This window comes from Bison bison, unplaced genomic scaffold, assembly GCF_000754665.1.
Source record: "Bison bison bison isolate TAMUID 2011002044 unplaced genomic scaffold, Bison_UMD1.0 scf7180017864373, whole genome shotgun sequence".
Classification (NCBI taxonomy): Eukaryota; Metazoa; Chordata; class Mammalia; order Artiodactyla; family Bovidae; genus Bison; species Bison bison.
Window position 1 is genome coordinate 10,194,394 of NW_011494945.1, and position 17,792 is coordinate 10,212,185.

General features: G+C 41.8%; 1 protein-coding gene across 1 annotated transcript in view; it reads left to right on the forward strand.

The window, feature by feature from the left end:
- PREP (prolyl endopeptidase) overlaps positions 1-17,792 on the forward strand; it is a 134,880-nt gene that overhangs the window by 113,615 nt on the left and 3,473 nt on the right. The window contains exons 13-16 of the mRNA XM_010856703.1: positions 2,975-3,111; positions 4,155-4,249; positions 7,473-7,604; positions 16,561-16,717. Coding sequence (XP_010855005.1) covers positions 2,975-3,111; positions 4,155-4,249; positions 7,473-7,604; positions 16,561-16,717 — 521 coding nt within the window. The remainder of the gene's footprint in view (positions 1-2,974; positions 3,112-4,154; positions 4,250-7,472; positions 7,605-16,560; positions 16,718-17,792) is intronic.

The following is a 17,792-nucleotide window of genomic DNA, read 5'->3' on the forward strand; positions in this document are numbered from 1 at the left end:
TATATATATATAGCCCCTCCCTTTTGAACCTCCCTCCCATCTCCCTCCCCTTCCCACCCCTTCCCACCCCTCTAGGTTGATATAGAGCCCCTGTTTGAGTTTCGTAATGAAAGTTTTTTTTAAAAGGAAAGAAAAAAGGCAGATACCTCAGGAGTAAGGAAGAGAAGGTAGAACAAGAACAAGTTGCAGTCACGGGGGGAATGAGTTCCTTTCAGAAGCGCTCCAGGTTCTCAGGGCCAAGGGATGGGTGTTTGCAGTACCTGTCGACTTGACTCTGGAGATGTTAAGTCCATGACAGAAGGAATTAACCAGGTCGTATTCATCTGTATGTCTCAGCACAGTGCTGGGCACATAATGGACATGCAGCAGGTATTTGAAAGAACAAGTGGATAGGGTGTGGTGGCAGCAGAGATCAAGCCTATAAGGCATCCAGGCAGGACAGGCGCACCAGTCACTGAAAGAAAATCACTAGTCACTAAAGAAAATCACAGGGGAACTGGGCCAAGAGAAGTAGAGTCTCAGATTGAATTGTCAAGGACTGTGGGAAAATACCTCGTTGTGGTTGATATAACTGAGGAGGCTAGAGGGGATGATACAAGTCAACAGCGTGACTAGTTTTTTGAGCCTAGATCCACCTGCATCAGGAGAGCCAGCAGATGTGCTAAATCTGCAGATTGGGGCATCCACCTCACACCGTGGGGTCTGAATTCCTGGGAATGATGCCTAGGAAACAGCATTTTTAACATGTTTATGCCAGATGCTTGAGTGATTGAAGTCGCTCAGTCGTGTCCAACTCTTTGCGACCCCATGAACTGTAGCCTACCAGGATCCTCCATCCATGGGATTTTCCAAGCAAGAATACTGGAGTGGGTTGCCATTTCCTTCTCCAGGGGATCTTCCCGACTCAGGGATCAAACCTGGGTCTCCCACATTGTAGGCAGACACTCTACCATCTGAGCCACCAGATGCTTAGGTCTAACCGATAAAGTTCAGGAACCACGAGTGTAGATTCTGAGGTGGCGCTTTTTGATTGGGCCGGGTTTGGAAAGAACAAGGAAATGAGGAGCTTCTCCTCATTACTGAGCAGATCTACAAAGAAAATACCCACAAAGCCTCTGAAAGAAAAGTTTTGAATGAAGTGGCTTCAGGAGGAATCACTTGCCATTCCATAGATTCCATAGATGGAAATGGCATAAAATACTGCTCTGTGTCTGTATAGAGAAATTTGAAAAAACCTATATACATATATATTAAGTGTGTATGTTCCAGTCTGAACTAACCTTCTTTTAAGGAGTTGTCTTGAAGATGATATTGTTGTAACCATCCTCGCAGTGCTCTTTCACTTTGGGACAGTGTTTACAATGTTGTTATTTTAACATGTGAACCACAGCAGCTTAAAGCTTGGGTATATTCTTTGCAGCTACAGGCATAAGGGAGCCTTTGTGCTTTGAATTGTGTTCCTTTGTCCTGGAAACAGATGGAAACAGACCAGTTCAGGCACTGGAAATCCTCCTCCAGGTGGTAGCAAAGAGGAGGGTCTGAGAGCTTAGTGGGGACAGAGGTGCACCAGTCCAGCTGACTGGTGCAGAGGGGCTGTGGCCTGAAGAGAGCTCAGTTGGACCAAAGAGGGAATAGGTGCGGGGCTGGGGTTGGAGGGTAGGTGGGAAGTTGGGAGGCAGCCGTATTCGTTAAGGTAGAATCACGTGAGACCGTTCGCTCCCCGATGCGGCTGCCTCTGTGCTTAGTTTACTCCTGATCGAGGGCCCTGTGTGTTAGAGCGTTACCCCAGTCCATCCCTTGTTCCTCTGCCACTGCATTTACTTGTCCTGCCCACACAGGTACTTTCTATTAGGGGCTGCTGACTGGCACTCAGTAACTTTACATAAGACTCTGTCCTGTTGAATGATTTTGAACTCTGCAGTGTTTTCTCCATGATTCCTTAATGACCAAATTTACGTATTCTCTCAGTATTTCTCTCCAAAGTCGGAAGCAAATGCTTGTTATACTATTTCTTGGCAGGTTCTAAACAAACAACCAGACTTGCAAGCATTAATTGTGAGCCTGTAGTGCCTTTCTCCAAATCTGCCTCGACTTCCCCCTCTCCCCTGCCCACCCCTCACTGTTTGGCACCTTTCTACAGTAGAACCGCTACCTTAAAGCTTTGGATAGACTATGGCTCCAAGCTACAGTGACTGCAGACATATGTGTCTTTGTGTCTTACTGTTTGAATAGCATTTCACGTTCTCTTGCTAACGTTTTTCTCTTATTCCTTTTACCCAAAATGTAATGAATCTAGAAATGTTAACTGAACTTGCCTGAGTATGTCCAGATTCAAGGTTTGATGAGCCTTCATTATCAATACTGGAGAAAGTGTCATTGTTTAATCAAAACAATAGGATTTCTGTGTTGTTCCTCATCTACTCTATAAAGCTCACACGCATTTTGTTGTTGCTAACATTTATTTAGTAGTTGAACATAGAAAAATGAAGAGTTGAGTGTCTTAACATTTAAAGAGGAGGTTGAATATAAACTGTCTCTCCTAGAGAAATTGTCTTCCTCAATTGGACTGTTTGGCAGAAGAGCCAAATCTGAATTTCCAGCGCTGGGGGGATGCTCACGAGCAGAGAACTGAACGCCTCTTCTCTTAGTTGGGCCTCGTGGAGACCCTAAGAGGTGGGCATGACAGCCACATTTTAGGGATAAAGAAATAAGGCTGAGAACAGACAACTTGCCTGGGGTCACCTAGCTTTTGATAGTGAATAAGAATTCAAAGTCAAGTCTGCCTGAGTTCACTACTCCACACTGTCTCCATAAAAACTGAAATAGATTTGTCATCACCTAGCCCTTTAGTGGTACTGGATTTTCACTGTGCCACTCTGTGTCTTAAAGAATTTACTACCTACTTTTCCCATGTAAAAGTATTCAAGTGCTTACTCAGGAATGTGAAATCTAACTACTCTTTCTTTTGTTCTAGATTTTCTACCCTAGCAAGGATGGTACAAAGATTCCAATGTTCATTGTGCATAAAAAGGGCATAAAATTGGATGGTTCTCACCCTGCTTTCCTATACGGCTACGGTGGCTTCAACATATCTATCACTCCCAACTACAGGTAAGCGTGGCACCTCTGTGTATCTGATCTTCTGCAAACAGTAGGAGAAGCCAGAGGCTGGTCTAGACTGTGTCTGCACCTGAACCCCCTTCCCTTGGTCCCCACAAATCTTGTCTTTGTTCAGTGTGTGTATTTATTAGGCCCATTCTGAGTTGGGAGTTGAGATGAGTAAGGAAATGTACTTACACGTTTTCTTTTCTGAGCCAGTGGATATGCTGGTAGTTTCAGCAGAGACCATCCAAGGTGTAGGAAAAATGTTGAAGGAAAGACCACATGAGTGTCTGGTCTGATCACCTACCTCAGCTCTCCTTCCTGTGATCTTCAGCATCCAGAAAGTTAGCACCCAGACCATCCAGAGCCTCCGGCTGCCGAAGCCTGTCATTTCCCCAGTTACTGAAAGAAAGAATGATAAATTTCAGAAATAGTTTCAAAGAAAAACTAATTTCAGTTACAGCAAGCAGAGAGATAACCTCAGTACTAATACAGTTAGGGTCAGTGGAAAGAGAAGGAGTAAAACATAAAATCTAAATTTTGTAAAGAAGCTTTGTGCTATAGTTTCTTCTGTTTGTTTCTGGAAAACATCCTCCAGCCCTGGGCACTCCATTCTTATTTTCTGGTCTGTGTCCTTGATCTCTTCTATCTCTCTCATGCCTAGTAAATCTCTGAGAAACCCGTGTAAAATTCATACTTCAGAAAGAGCTTTCTTTTTTCCAACTTAATTTGGAGAAAGATACTGAAAAAAATGGTGTAGCAGGAGCGAGTACTGGGTGCTCACACGAGGGCTGTGTCAGGTGGCTTGGCAGCGTTTTGTTTGCCAAGACAGTTGTTCAAAGTGAGGTATACTGAATGCTCATGAAAATGTCTGAGCTTTGCAGTTAATCAGTCAGAAGTTTTACATGACTTAAGTGAAATATGTACGCACTGGGCTCCCATTCAGATGATACCATGTTTGGAGTGTCTTCAGGGGTGCGTGTGTGGTGGAGGCAGCCAGTGCGATCCTCGCCGGGCACTTCATGGCAGTTAACCCTTTTACCGTCTCGCAGTGTGTCCAGGCTTATCTTCGTGAGACACATGGGTGGTGTCCTTGCAGTGGCCAACATCAGAGGAGGTGGCGAATACGGAGAGACGTGGCATAAAGGTGAGGCGTGTTCTCTGCAGAAACACAAATATGGCGCAGTCTGAGCTGAGGGGTTAGGAGCAGAAGAGACAAGACAGATGAAAAATAAGGATGCTTCCAGACACACTGCTGGCAGTACCCCCCCCCTTTCTAATTGAAACTGTAGTTTCAGTGTCTGTTTAAATTAACAGCTCAGGCTTTTCACATTTTCCTTTGCAGTCTATTTTAATGAAGTACATATTTTTCAGAAGCATCCCCTTCATACCGTAATCAATTTTTTTAGCAATATATGGGGTACATTTTTATCTATCACTGTCAGAAGTGAGTCTGGGGGATAACTTTTGGTATTTATTGTGTCCTCTGTTAGCCAGATAATGCTAAACAGTGAAAGCCATGCTCTCTTAAAACAGACTGCAAAACCAGGTTATTTTCTCTTAAGAGAAAAGATCTCTCTAAAATAGAGCTTTCCTAGTCCGTTTGGGCATCTTTTGCTTGTTTTCTCCAAGTTCCCAACACTGCTAACAGATAGCATCCCCCCTAGCATCACTGCTGGGACTCTATCATGTGCAGTTTTTATTAAACTCAACTCAGCGCAGTTGTTAATTCTTTTCTGGTTTTAATGACTCAGTCTCTGGCCTCCTGAAGCATGTATTCTAGTTGCTTGAGGAAATTAAAAACATTATGGCAGTCTTTATTTTTAAAGCCCTGTCTTTTCCTTTTCTCTCTATATGGAGCATGCCCTGTTTCCCAGGCTTGTGTGTATCTGAAATGTATAGACAAATCAATAACTTGCAGAAGATGCTCTTCCCTTACCTGATGCCTGTGTTTGGGGGAGGCACCTTCACGCCCCTCTCGACATCAGCCATCATGTAGAAGACAGTCTGCAGGCCTGAGGGCGGACCCCAGTGCCTGGGCTTGATGGGGCAGCACCAGGCAAGGGGACCCTTCTTCCATAGGAAGAGCATCCAAGACCACCCTTCAGATCCATAAACCCACTGTTCTTCTCTGCCTCCTGAGGCCAGAGGCTCTGGTGTGCTGCATCAAATCAGATCAACAAAGATGAGGGTAGATCTGTAAAGAGAATTCTTCCTAAGTAACTGTTAGGTGTCAGGAGGCAGGAAAGGCCCAGAACTGACCACTAGGTCTTCAGCGAGCACCCCCAAGGATCAATGTTAGACAGCAAACTATTTGAGCATCTTAGCAAGAGTGAATGTACCCAGTGAACACATGGGCCCCCAGCAGGTGGGCCAACTGCTGCCAGGTGTCATCCCTGAAGGCTTTATTGATTGTCATTGTATTTGAAACAGCATAGAATTTATTGTATAAGTTTGACTTGGACCTGATATTAGAGTTTAATTACACTAAAATCATACTGTGAAACTGTGATATTAAGAGATGACTAAGAAAAGGAGAATAAAAATAAAATCTCAACATACCATATGTTTGATTTATATCCCAAACCAATATGCTAAGTCTGGAGCCCTTGATTCACCCGATTTTCTGGTTTAAAACTTTTCATGTACACACTTAAACACCTACCTGCATGGACTCCTGACACTGTTGCCTTCTCAAAGGACCCAAGTTCTTCACCGTAAAATTCTTCTGTTCCTTAGGTGGTCCATGGAGCTCTGTTAGGGAAGAGTGCCTCCCCTGGTCTTCGTCAACTTTCTTATCTCTGTATTAAATATAACCAAGTTATTTTCCAAAAGCCTTGTGGGGGGGGAAGTTTGCAGCTTGACTGAAGCTGAAAGTTGCTTACCTGTGTTTAGATTGATCATAGACTTTCTCCCAATTTAGGCAGTGAAAGGACCCCAAATGGACCTTTTCAGTTAGACCCTATCATATTGAACATTGATAAATCTAGATTCCATTCTGTTAATTGAGTTTTAAAATTTAATGCCCTTTAAAAAATATAGTCATATATCCAAAAGTATATTATTCCTGGAAACTAAGTTATCCTAGCCATTCTAATTCACTGATAATTTCTTATTAAAATCTTAATAACATTTGTTTTGATATGAAAAAATTTCTTCAGTAGCACTGCTTCATCCTTAATTGAATTTCTGCAAAAATGGTTATATTTAATCTCAAATATCTAATCAGATCTATGTCTGCTTTTTGTTAATTTCATAGGCAGTTATTTCAGGTATCCATTCCTTTGAAAGCATGACTTCAAGTTTTGGCCTTTATTTTTAGATATTCTAAGACCTTACAGATGTTCCTCTCTTAATGGGTTCATTTGGCTACGAGAAAGCTGAGATTCTCTGGGGAGATGTTTGAGATCCTCTTCATTCAAGACTAGAGAGAAAAAAAAAACTAGAGAAACTAGGGATTTCCCTGGTGGTCCAATGGTTAAGACTCTGCAGTTCTGCTGAAGCAGGGCATGAGTTCAGTCCTTGGCAGGGGAAGACCCTGCATGCTGCAGGGCTGACAAAGACTAAAACTAATAAGCTACTTTGTGCAGCAACATTCCCCCACCTAATCACCGAATTCCTACTTGTGTTTGTGAGTCACTCAGTCGTGTCCGACTCTGCGACCCTATGGAGTATAGCCCTCCAGGCTCTTCTCTACATGGGGTTCTCCAGGCAAGAATACTGGAGTGGGTTGCCATTCCCTTCTCCAAATTCCTACTTAAGTACTTGAATAAATAGCCGAGAGCAAAATTGGAGAGCTTTAGTTCTCAAAATCACTTACCCATCTCAAAGTCCTGCAGAGAGGAGAGGTAAGACATGAGCCTGTCTGTGCAGAGCACTTTCATCTTCCCAGGGAAGAGGCAGTGAGCTCACCTCCATCGTCACATACTCTGTGGAGCCCATGGAGGACTCAGTTCTGCTCCAAGTCGTGTGTCAGTGAGTCCAGCTCCTCCCAGAACACAAGTTCGTGTTGATGACATGCTTTCTCGTTTTTATTCTCATGGTTGTCTGACATCATAACAGATCATCTGTTCCCATCTGTTCCCTTTGGGGCATTTGCCTTTTAAGTTCTAAGAGATTTTAGAAAAATACAAAGGCACCGTATGGATTAGCAGTTGTAGTACTGATGATGGATTTCCATAGTGCATAAATTGAGGCATTTTTCTAAATGTAGTGTGAGCTCATTGTGTTTAAGTTGATCAGTAGTTGAAACTATGCCTTATCATCATTTGAATTCCTCATCCTTGAATTCCTTTTGCTGATTTTTCTTTCTTTTTTTTTTTTTTTAGTATTTTGTTAATTAACTTATCTTTCACTTTGGCACATTATAGGTGGTATCTTGGCCAACAAACAAAACTGCTTTGATGACTTTCAGTGTGCTGCTGAATATCTTATCAAGGAAGGTTACACGTCTCCCAAGAGGCTGACTATTAATGGAGGTTCAAATGGAGGCCTCTTAGTAGGTGAGAACTGGGTGTATTCATTGTACTTTACTAGTTAACTCTTGGAGTTTTCAGGAGTTTGGGCTTTGCTTACTTTGGGCTCGTGGATGGTAGCAGTGGTACAGAAAAAGCAAAACCTGTTTGTATTTGGGTATCTAATAAATGACAGTATGAAGACACAACTACTGACTCAGCTCATCAGAGCCTGAAAAGCCATTCCTCCTCCCTGTTCTGAGCTCTTCTGGACCACAATTCTCACCCTCCCCTGGGCGGGACTCCCTTCCCACAGACCAAGCCCACAAGTCTCTAGAGTTAAGGCAGCACAGGACTGAATCAAATACCACCCCTCTGACTATGCTACCCACCTGTGATCATTAGGTATAAATGCCAGTTGAATACCTAATGCCATGGGATGCTAAACGCTGTGGGTGCAGAGAAAGAAGTCATAAAGGAAAATGAGGTCCATGCAAAGACAGATCCACAGCTTAAAAATAATGAAATAGCCACATAGTTTACCCTTGCTGAGCACCTTGTGTGCCAGGCCCAGTGCTGAGCCCTTGACGTGCATGCAGCCTGGGAGATGGGCTCTGAGAGGCAGAGTAGCTTGCTAGTGTGGTGGTGATGCTGGGGTTGATGATTAGCACCATGGTTTTAGATTCTGCTCTTTTAACCTCTATGTGGCACTGCCTCTAAGTAGATTTTCCAATTTTTTGGTAGTTAATGAAATTTCACTTTGCTTTTGTCTCTCAGCAGTACTTAACTCTGCAGTGGACATTTATAGTGGGCCTGACCTCTGCTTGCTGGGTCCTACCTCCAATGTCACTAGGAGATGAGGGGTCATTTTACAAATGTAGATCAGCTTAAAGAGACTCAACCTAAAAAGCACATGTGACAGTTTTCAGCTTTCAATTCTGTTCTCAGGGGATTTTGACATTCACTGTTTCCTTGTCTTTGAAATATACTGATTCGTATTAAAACCTGAATTCCTGCCCTTACTTTTCTACCCCAATATAATATAGACTTGGAAAAAAACATTTTCCCATGGAGGTAAAATGTATATGTCCAAAATAATTTGTTTAAATTTGAAAAGGGTAGAGATGTGGCCAAGATGGCGAGCCTTTGAGCCATGGGCACACCAAAATTAACAACTATTTACAGAACAACTACGAGAACAACCTGAAGACTAACAGACTAACATTTTCTACAACTGAGGATACAAAGAAGGAACCACAATGAGATGGGTAAGGAGGGGCAGATGCGTAGTACAGTCAAGACCTACAACCTCAGGCAGGCAGCCCACAAATGGGAGGATAATCACAACTGCAGGATAATCCTTCCCAAAGAGAGAGAGGTTCAAGACCCACAGAAGGTTCCCCAGTCTAGAGACCCCTCACCAGGAAGACAAGCCCCCAGAACATCTGGCTATGATCTTCCTTTCAGGAGAGCCAGAGGGCTGTGGGAGATAGAGACTCCACTCTTAGAGTGCACACAAAATCTCACATGCTCTGAGCCCCGGCATATGGGCAGTGATTTGAAAGGAGCCTGGTCAAATTTCCTTGCTAATCTGGGAGAGCCTCCCAGAGGGGCAGGAGGCAACTGGGACTCCTAGTGGGGACACAGATGCTGGGGGTAGCCATTTGGGGGAACTTAAGTGACCACAAGGACACTGGTGCTGAGAAGCACCATTTTGGAGTTCCCCTCCTGGCTACCATCAGCACTCTACCCACCAGCAGACTGGCACCAGCTCTGCTCACGCACATACCAGGCCTTGCCTGCCAGCATACCGAAAGTAGTTGGCCCTGCCACCACAGAAGGCCACACAGCCTACAGAAGAGGCACCCTACACCATGTGACAGGGTCACCACATGGGAGTCTGCTGCTCTTGTGGAACATCAGCTACATGGGGGTACTTGGCCAAGCTCAGTACACATAACCAACCCACCTCATACACAGAGACAAACAGAGAATTAGGTGAAATGAAAAGACAGAACTATGTTCTAAACTAAGGAGGCAAGATAAAACCCCTAGAAGAAGAACTAAGCAAAGTGGAGATAAGCAGTCTTATCCAATAAAGAGCTCAAGGTAATGATCATAAAGATGCTCCACAAATTCAGGAGAAGAATGGATGAACATGGTGAGAAGTCTAACAGTTAGAAAATAAAAAGAAAAGCCAAAAAGAGGTGAAGACTACAATAACTGAAATTAAAAATGTATGTATATATACTAGTAGGAATCAACAGCAGAGAAGGCAATGGCACCCTACTCCAGTACTCTTGCCTGGAGAATCCCAGGGACGGGGGAGCCTGGTAGGTTGCCATCTGTGGGGTCACACAGAGTCGGACACGACTGAAGTGGCTTAGCAGCAGCAGCAGGAATCAACAATAGATTAGATGATACAGAGGAATGGATCAGAGACATGGAAAACAGAATAATGAAAATCATACAAGCTGAACAGAAAAAAACAGTTCTAAAAAAAATGAGAACTTCAAAAACAAACTTACAGTTATTAGAGGAAAAAGGGGAGGCAGGGATAAGTTAGGAGTGTGGGATTAACAAAGACACACTACTATATATAAGTAATCAGCAAGGACCTACTGTATAGCACAGGGAACATATGTTCTATAATAACCTATGTGGAAAAGAATCTGAAAAAGAATGGATATGTGTATGTGTATATGTGAATCACTTTGCTGTACACCTAAAATACACACAACATTGTAAATTAACTATAGTATAAAATAAAATGTTAAAAAACATATTTATGCACCCAACATAGAAGTACCTAAATGTATAAGGCAAATATTGATGACATAAAGGGAGAAACCGAAGAGTAAAACAGTAACAGGAGGCTTTAGTATTCCATTTACTTCGATGGATAGACATTCCAGACAGAAAATCATTAAGGAAATACTGACTTTAAAGATACATTAGATTAGATAGAATAAATGGATTAAGAACATTCTATCCAAAAGCATCAGAATACACATTCTTTTCAAGTGCACATGGATCATTCTCCAGGATAGATCATATGCTATGCCACTAAATACATCTGAATAAATTTAAGAAGGTTGAAATTACATCAAGCATCTTTTCCAACCACAACAGTGTGAGATTAGACATCAACTACAAGGAAAAACTGCAAAAGACAAACAGAGACTAAACAATATGGTACTGAGCAACCAGTGGGTCACTGATAAAGAGAAAATTAAGAAGTACTTAGAGACAAATGAAAATGGAATCTAACCTAACACCTAAAGTGACTACAATAATAAAAATTAGAGCAGTAAAATAGACAAAAACAGTACAAAAGATCGATAAAACTAAGAGCTGTTTCTTTGAGACGATGAAAAAATTTTATTAGACTTTTACCAGACTCATCAAGAAAAACAGAGAGGGCCCAAAGAAAATCAGAGATGAAAGAGAAATCACATCCAACACCATAAAAATGCAAAGGATACTAAGATACTATGAATAATTAGTCACAATAAAGTGGACAACCTAGAAGAAGTGGATAAGTTCCTAGAAACTTACAATCTCCCAAGACTGAATCAGGAAAAAAATATCAACAGACCAATTACCAGTAATGAAGTTGAATCAGTAAATTAAATTAAAAAGAAAACTCCCAGCAAACAAAGAGTCCAGGACCAGATGTCTTCACGGGTGAATTCTATGAAACATTTAGAGAAAAGTTAACACCTGTCTTCTCAAACTGTTCCAGAAAACTGAAGAGGAAGGAGCACTTCTGAACTCATTTTACAAGGTCAGCATCACCCTGATATTAAAACCAAAGATACCACACACAAAAAAAGAAAATTGCAGGCCAATATCATTGATAAACACAGATATACAAAGCTTCAAAGTCTTAGCTAGCCAAATTCACCCATACATTGAAAGGCTCATACACTATGATCAAGTAGGATTTATCTCAGGGATGTAAGGATGGTTCTATATCTTTTGACAAAATTCTACATCCATTCGTGATTAAGAACTCTTAACAAAATGGGTATAGAGGAACACATCTCAACATAATAAAGGCAATGTATGACAAGTGCTAATATCATACTCAACAGTGAAAAGCCAAAAGCATTCCTCTAAGGTGAGGAACAAGAAAAGGGTCTTATTGAGACAAGAGAGTCACTCACCACTCCTGTTAACATTATATGGGAAGTCCTATCCACAACAGACAGGAAAAATAAACAAAAGTAATCCAAATTAGGAAAGGAGTCAAACTGCCACTGTTGGCAGGTGATATGGTACTGTATGCAGGGAATTCTAAAGACACCATCATAGAACTAAGTAAGTTGCACAATATAAAATCAATATATAGAAATCTGTTGCACTTCTATACCTTAACAAATTGTCAGGAGAAATTAAGAAAACAGTCCCATTTAAAATTGCATCAAAAAGAATAAAATACCTAGTAATAAATCTAAACAAAGAGGTGAAAGACCTGTACACTGAAAATTGTTAAGACATGATGAAACTGAAGGTGACACAAACCAATTAAAAGATGTACTATGCTCATAGATTTGAAAGAGTTAATATTGTTAAAATCACCCTGCTGCCCTGCAATGTACAGAATCAGTGCAAATCCTATCAAAATATCGATGGCAATTTTGCAGAACTAGAACAAATAAGAAACACAAAAGACCCCAAATAGCCAAAACAATATTGAAAAAGAAGAACAAAGCTAGAGGTATCATGTTCATTGATTTCAAACTGTACTGCAAAACTCTAGTTACCGAAACAATATGGTACTGGCATAGAAACAGACATAAAGGTCAATGGAACAAAATAGAGAACCCCAAAATAAACCCACATATATAGTCAATCTACAACAAAGGAAGGAAGAATATACAGTGGGAAAAAGATAGCCTTGTCTATAATGGTGTTAGGAAAACTAGACAGTTTCATGCAAAAGAGTCAAACTGGACTACTTTCTTGCATCGTATATGAAAATAAACTCAAAATATTTATAAAAACTGAAGCCATAAAACCCGTTGAAGAAACCATAAGCAGTACACTGAATTGGTCTTCATGAAATTGTTTTGGATATGTCTCCTCAGGCAAGGGAAACAAAAGCAGAACAAACAAATGGGACTGTAGCAACCTAATAAGCTTTTGCACAGTGAAGAAAACTACCAACAAAATGAAAAGGCAGCCTACTGAACCTGAGAAAGTATTTACAGACAATATGTCTGCTAAGAGCTTAATGTCCCAAATAGCCTAAGAACCCACAGAACTCAACACCAAAAACAAACAGTTAACAATGAGCAGAGGGCCTAAGTAGACATTTTTCCAGAGAAGATACACTTACGGCCAATAGACACATGAAGATATGCTCAGTGTTACTAATCATCAAGGAAATGCAAATCAAAACCACAATGAGACGCCGCCTCACATCTACCAGTAGGACTAGTATCCAAAGGACAACAAATAATCTGCATTGACAAGGATGCAGCGAAAGGGAACCCTCACACGCTGGTGGGAATGTAACTGTTCTCCACTATACGGAACAGGATGAAGGCTCCTTAAGTAAAAATAGAGCAGCTGTATGATTCAGCAGTTCCACTTCTGGGCAGTTTTTTTCAAAGAAGTCAAAACCACTAATTCAAAAAGATATGTACCCTGATGTTCATTGTAGTATTATTCACAATGGCTAAGATATGAAAGCAACCTAAGTGTCCACTGATAAATTAATGGACAAAGAAGATTTATATATATAATATACACACAGTGGAATATTACTCAGCCATAGAAAAGAATGAAATCATGCTATTTGCAACAACGTGAGTGGACCTAGAGGGTATTATGCTAAGTAAAATAAGTCAGAGAGAGACAGTTACCGTGTGATTTCACTTACATGAGAAATGTAAAAACACAGTTGAGCAAACAGACTAATAATAGATACATAAAAATTATTGGCTGCCAGAGTGGAGTGGGATGGAAAGATGAGTGAAATAAATTAGGGCAATTGAGAGGTACAAACTCTGTGATAAAATATCTCAGAGATATACTATACAGACAGGGAATATAGTCAGTATTTAATACCTTTGTGTGATGAGATGGTAACTAGGCTTATGGTGATCATTTTGTGATGCATAAAAATACCAAATCACTGTTTTACACCTGAGACTAATACACTTTATGTCAGTTATACTACAATTTAAAGAAAAAATAAATTGAGAAAGGATGTGGATAATATTCTTAAATACCAAATAACCACAAATTTGTCTATTCAACAAATATGTACTGAGCAAGTGCTGGGCATTTTTTCAGATACTGGAAATATGTCAGCAAATGAAACAGACAACACCTTCACGGAGCTTTCATTCTAGTTGGTTGAGGCAGGCGACATGAGGTGCCTAAGGCCAGCATGCGGCCCGGAGACCCGTGTCTGCGGCTAGGCACAGCGAGCAAGGGCAAGTGATGGGAGAGGTCAGGGATGGTGGGAACCTACACAAGGCAGGACCTCACTGCTGTCAGAGAGAACACGGTTTACTCTGAAATGAGAAGACTTTGGTGAGTTTTGAGCAGAGAAGTGGCATATAACTTGACATGTTTTAAAGTCAGGATCATGGATTGATCCGTTGCTATGTGAGGGTAGGCAGAAGAGGCAAGGACAGAAAAGCAGGAGACCAGCTAGGTGGCTTCTGTCTCTGTGAGAGAAGATGCTGGCACGGACCTGGGTGTGATGATGGAAGTAATAAGTGGTCTGATTCTTAGTATATTTTGAATTTGAGCCAACTAAATTTTCATATGAATTAAGTATTAATATAAAAGAAAGAACAACTTAGGGTGATCTAAACTGTTTAATGGGATGTTGAAAGTTGTTGATTTTACTAGTGGGAGAATTGTGTTGTAATTTACTGGTTCATCCAATAAGTCCATTTTTGGAGTTGTATTTTCAGGAATTGGTTTATGCCTTTTAATAAACCAGGTCCTTTATGGGACCTTCAGAGATAGAGTTTGTCCATCAAGATGCTAAAGTGCTTATTTAAAAGAACATCTTCCTGCCCCTCCCACCTCTGAGTGGGGAGGAGAAGATCTAGGACTCAGAACTCGGTATCTGAATAAGCACTGACATCTAAACTGCAGTGGGAACTCTTTCTTGCCAGAGGCAGGAAAAGTTCACATCTCTTGACTAACTCCTAGTCATGCCAGCTTCGACGTTGCTTCCTCCCAGAGCCTCCCCAACTTCATTATGCTGGCCTACACCCTTCTTCTGTAGTGCCCACACTTTCTCAACGAAGTGAATGCCACACTGTAACTGCCCATTCACTTCTTTTATCTTTCCCACTAAATTATTCATGGACATATCCCCAGGCCCCATGCCTAGTACAAGGCACATGGCAGATGTTCAATAAACATTTATTGAATTACCAAAAAAATAATTTTTTAAGTATACAAAGAAGAGCATTTTTAAAACAGGACAAGAAAATATGTCAGTATCTGACAGAGCTCTGAACTGGGTCTTAGGCTCTGTTCTGCTTCGAGCTATACCTGTATCAACTGTTGCTGTTTACAACACTTCTGATGCCAAATGCAGAAAGGGCTGGGGGGGTGGGTCCCACACCAACCAATACTCCCAGCTCTCCAGACACCAACTGGGTGTCGCACAATTCAGTTCCATTCTAACACTACCCAGAGTTAGCACAGACCCATAGGACAGTCCCCACTGCAGACACCAATCACAAGTCCTGGTCTTCTCATATTGCTGATTGATGGCTATAAATTGGGGTTTCCCAGGTCCCCCTCCTCGAGTTAAATAATTTGATAGAACTCAGGAACATTCTTAGGGCTTCCCTGATAGCTCAGGTGGTAAAGAATCTGCCTGCAATGCAGGAGATCCCAGTTCAATTCCTGGGTCAGGAAGATCCACTGGAGAAGGGATAGGCTACCCACTCCAGTATTCTTGGGCTTCCCTTGTGGCTTAGCTGGTAAAGAATCTGCCCTCAATGCAGGAGACCTGGGTTCAATCCCTGGGTTAGGAAGATCCCTTGGAGAAGGGAAAGGCTACCCACTCCAGTATTCTAGCCTGGAGAACTCCATGAACTGTATAGTCCATGGGGTCACAAAGAGATGGACACGACTAAGTGACTTTCACTTTCAGGACCACTCTTAAATTTACCATTTTGTTATAAAGGATAAAACTTGGGAACGAGTCAAAGGAGATGTATAGCTGGGGCAGGTGCGTGCCAAGCCTCCATGCCCTGTTAGTGTACCACGGTCCCAGCACCTCCATGTGTTCACCAACCCAGGAGCTCTCAAACTCCATTGGTTTTTATGAAGGTTCTGTTATATAGGCTAGACTGATTAAATCAGTAGCCATGAATCACTATCTCCAGCCCCGCTGCTCTCCCCAGACATCAGGGGTGGAACCCAAAGATCCAATCCTCCTATCACATGGTTGGTTCCTTGGTCAACCAGCCCCCATCCTGAAGCTGTCTAGGAACCCAGAAAGAGCTGCCTCATTAGCATGAACTCAGATATGGTTGAGAGGCATTAGTTATGAATTATGAAAAATACTCCTCTCACCTTGTCACTCAGGAAACTCTCAAGGGTTTTAGATCTGTTCTAGGAACCAGGGACAAAGATTAAATAGCTATTTCTTTCTCTGTCACAATATCACAGGCTAGTTTTGAGATCCCACATAAGTTTGTTAATATCCTGCATCACCTGTGAAAGCAGCTAGGGATGGGAGCAGCACAGATTTTACAGAACGTCCAAGAGGTTTTCATGAAGAGTTACGTGTCCACTACTGATGAAAATACTCCACCCCTCGGATGTATACTAGAAGCTGGGGAAAGCTTGTAGACTCTTGGGCAAGTGATTTCTGATAGTTTCTTCCTGTGCTTTTGGGAAAAAAGACCATCAGGATTCAGAAAACATTTAAGTGTTGTTTTGTTCTCTTTCGGTTTTGTTTATGACAGATGTTTAACGATGGACGACCTGCTTTTTCTATCTTGATTCTTAGCTACCTGTGCCAATCAGCGTCCTGACCTCTTTGGTTGTGTTATTGCCCAAGTTGGAGTAATGGACATGCTGAAGTTCCATAAGTATACCATTGGCCACGCCTGGACGACTGATTATGGGTGCTCAGACAACAAACAACATTTTGAATGGCTTATCAAGTAAGGTTTTGATTCATATTGATGTATTTGTGTTGCTAACGATTTGATGTCAGAATACTGAACATAGTCAAAAGGGAATGTTTGACTGTCCCCTTCAGTATCTCATGTTTACAAGGAATTCACTGCAAAAGTAGGCTACGTGGTGGGGATACTTATCTGTCTTCCTAGTTCTGATCTGGTCTTGAACAAAAATAACAAGGATGTGATGGCAGAATTCTAAAGACAGTCCCCCAGGATTCCTGTCCCCCCTGGTTCTTCAGTGGTTGACTGATCTATGGACTGCTCTGCAGGGACTTTGCAGATTAAATGAAGATTACTAATCAGCTGACCAGAATGGAAAAATTGTCCTGGATTATCAAGAGGGCCTAATCTAATGACAAACCCTTAAAGGCAGGGCACTGTCTCTGGCGAGAAGAGTCAGGGATGCAGCAGAAAAGATGAGAGAAACTGGAAGCACGAGGAGACCCAGACCCACCATTGCTGGCTTTGAAAATGGAGGAAGGGGGCCTTTACAAGCTGATATCACCCCCAACCAACAGCTGGCAAAGAAATGAGGACCTCAGTCCTACAGCCTTGTGGAGCTGAATTCTGCCAACAACTGAAATGAGTCCAGAAGTAGATTTTTCCCTAGAACTTCTTAATAAGTGCCCAGCTAGCCAACAACTTAACTTCAACCTTGAGACAGCCAGAGAACCCAGGCAAACCAACTCAGACTTCTGACTTATTATGAGATGAGAAATCTGTGTGGTTTTTGTTGAGCCAGCAATTAAAAACTAATTTTTAAAAAGGTATCATTATAACATTATATATATATGTATATATATAGGCTTCTTTTTCTCAATTAAAAAATAAGGAAATAGGACTATATGCAATTACTACTGCTGCTGCTAAGTTGCGTCAGTCGTGTCTGACTCTGTGCGACCCCATAGACGGCAGCCCACCAGGCTCCCCTGTCCCCGGGACTCTCCAGGCAAGAACACTGGAGTGGGTTGCCATTTCCTTCTCCAGTGCATGAAAGTGAAAAGTGAAAGTGAAGTCGCTCAGTCATGTCTGACTCTTAGTGACCCCATGGACT